Source organism: Dipteris shenzhenensis, chromosome 15, assembly GCF_047967505.1.
Source record: "Dipteris shenzhenensis isolate YYH24624 ecotype China chromosome 15, Dip_SZ_1.0, whole genome shotgun sequence".
In the NCBI taxonomy this organism is placed as follows: Eukaryota; Viridiplantae; Streptophyta; class Polypodiopsida; order Gleicheniales; family Dipteridaceae; genus Dipteris; species Dipteris shenzhenensis.
The window spans coordinates 13,113,320-13,115,674 of NC_141610.1; the positions used below are offsets into that span (position 1 = coordinate 13,113,320).

The 2,355-nt window shown below is 48.8% G+C and overlaps 1 protein-coding gene across 1 annotated transcript; it reads left to right on the forward strand.

Annotated features, from left to right (window-relative positions):
* Nucleotides 1-855: 855 nt before the first annotated feature.
* LOC147893386 (LOB domain-containing protein 16-like) lies at nucleotides 856-2,030 on the forward strand. The gene is made up of 2 exons (XM_087385727.1): nucleotides 856-1,131; nucleotides 1,578-2,030. Exons 1-2 carry the CDS (start codon nucleotides 856-858, stop codon nucleotides 2,028-2,030), a joined length of 729 nt encoding a protein of 242 aa, XP_087241853.1.
* Nucleotides 2,031-2,355: the final 325 nt, after the last annotated feature.

Sequence of the window (2,355 nt, forward strand, 5' to 3'; positions counted from 1 at the left end):
CAATCTTTGGCCTCCCGCTGAGATTGTCTTCCGTTTTCCAATAGCCCTTCTCCTGTCCTGCTCCAGCGCTGTAGCAAAAGCTCGCGCTCGCAACTTTTGCTTTGAAGTTTGAAGCCTGCACATTCACATCACGACGGTTCACCAATTTGCAAAAAGCAATTGAACCGGACGAGTCACGACTACCATCCAAGATCATTAACAATCTGCCAAAAGCCTCGTATACCCCACTTTGCTTGCGCTCTCTCCCTCTGCTTTTCTCGACTCGCGTGCTGTAACGATCGTCGAGTAGGATGATCGGACCCACAAGAGTACGCAGCCCTACTCGATTGCGCCAGCCGGCTCGAGCAGATCAGCGATTGAGTACTTCGCGAACATTTCTTCGACAGCGCGGCGCGCCCCATGAGCTGGGCTGTGCTGCATGATGCATCTCGTCTTCTCCGGGAAACGCATGACTCCGCCTTTGTGTCCACACGTGCAGGCTCGGCAAAGATAATGGGATTGCCAGGTTGCCGGAACTGATCCGATTTGAAGAAGCTGAGCTACAAGGAAGGAGTCAGGAGCTGTAGCTACTTTCTTACGATTGAAACAGTGGAGCAAAAAGGCCTATAGGACCTAGATATGGAGCGGATGACGGGGGGGTGTGAACGTCAGATCTGCCCTTGCACTGAGCTAGGGGATAGGCAAAAGTATGAAATAACGGACGAGCACGAGCCAAAAGGCCTGCAAACGAGTACCGCGCAAGGAGCAGACCAGCCAAGGAACCGACCTGAAATCGACGGTGCCCAGCAATTAGCCTGTGTCACAGCCGGGAGATTGGAGATCAGACCGGCCAGACCGCCGGTAAGGGAGGATAGCATGAATAGTGGAGCTCCATGTGGGGCGTGCAAGTTTCTCCGGCGCAAATGCGTGGATGGTTGCATTTTCGCACCCTACTTCGGATCTGAACAAGGTGCGGCACGCTTTGCCGCAGTGCACAAGATCTTTGGCGCTAGCAACGTTTCCAAGCTTCTGCAGCGTATTCCTCCTCCGAAGCGCTGCGATGCCGTGCTCACTATCTCTTATGAGGCTCAGGCTCGAATCTCCGATCCGGTGTATGGATGTATATCAACAATCGTCGCTCTACAACAGCAGGTTGGTGTTGTTAAGATCATAATCTGCTGTGGAATAAAGCTACGCCCTGCGTTCTACTCTTAGATGGCGCACAATTACGTAGTGGCAGATAGATTCTGTGCTTGTCACATGAAGCTGCGACAATTCGACCTCCAGAATATCCATCATGAAAAATTTCAATGTGTCCTTTTGATTTTTCGTCTTTTTTGATGTGGTATAAACGACCGATCGTCTGAACGTCAAATTAGAGCGCCCGTTTCTTACGTCAATACCTATTGCATAATTACCAAGGCTAGAGGTCAAGAGACAAGCGTTTTGATCTCAACAACAAGTGCCCGAATCTAGCTTAGGCTTTGAAATGTTTCGTACAGGTCTCTTTTGATGAGGATATAGCTGGTTTAATTTCTTACTCTGAGAACGTGGTGAACAAAGGGACTGTGTTTCTGAAATTCGTCCTTTTGCTGCAGGTAGCAAGCTTACAAGCTGAGCTCAATATAGTAAGGGCGCACCTTGCAAACAGCAGGCAGATGGCGGTTAGCTTGGCCATGCACCAGCAACACCATACGCCTGCTGCACTACTGCCACCGGCAGCACATAATTTGCCGTTTGAAACTTCCTTACATGCAGGTGGCCATGTGCAGCATGTTCCTGCTTCCCTCGCATTTCCGGGAACGATCAATATGGAATTTGGGGCCGCCTATGGAAAGGAAGAGATGGAGAGATCCGATACTATACTTTACGATATCAGTATCGCTACAAGCCCTAGCGATCAGATACAGCAAGGAATAGATCACCACGTTACTGTAGCTGCAGAAGACCCTCACAATGTCGAGGATGAAGAGAAAGTCGATGCAGCCCATCTACAAGCCTTTGCAGCAGCAGGCACTCCTTCATTCAAAATGACTTGGCCACAAACCTAGTCAGGTATTGATAACGAAATTTATACCAAAGCTCTCGTTTGACAGGGCTGGCATCAAACAAGCTTTTGCAAACATTAGGACTTTACCTTTGTATATGCGCCACCAAAATCTCTGTAAGCCCTGTGCATTCATTGACGTTGTTAACTTTGCAGGCGTAACCAACAGAGCGTTATCGAGAAGATGTGAAATCACCCAACTCGCTCTCAGGAGAAACACATGACAAGGGTGGGTTGAGACGCTTTGAATCTTCTTTTCACATAATATACTGCCCCAGTCACAACACTTTCGCAATCTCATTTCCTTCTATCAAACAGAAACATAGCTA

Excerpts from the sequence above, each read along its gene's own strand:
- LOC147893386 (XM_087385727.1), top strand. The coding sequence starts at position 856 with ATGAATAGTGGAGCTCCATGTGGGGCGTGCAAGTTTCTCCGGCGCAAA. Across the intron at positions 1,132-1,577 it reads TCGTCGCTCTACAACAGCAG|GTAGCAAGCTTACAAGCTGA; the intron begins GTTGGTGTTGTT and ends CTTTTGCTGCAG.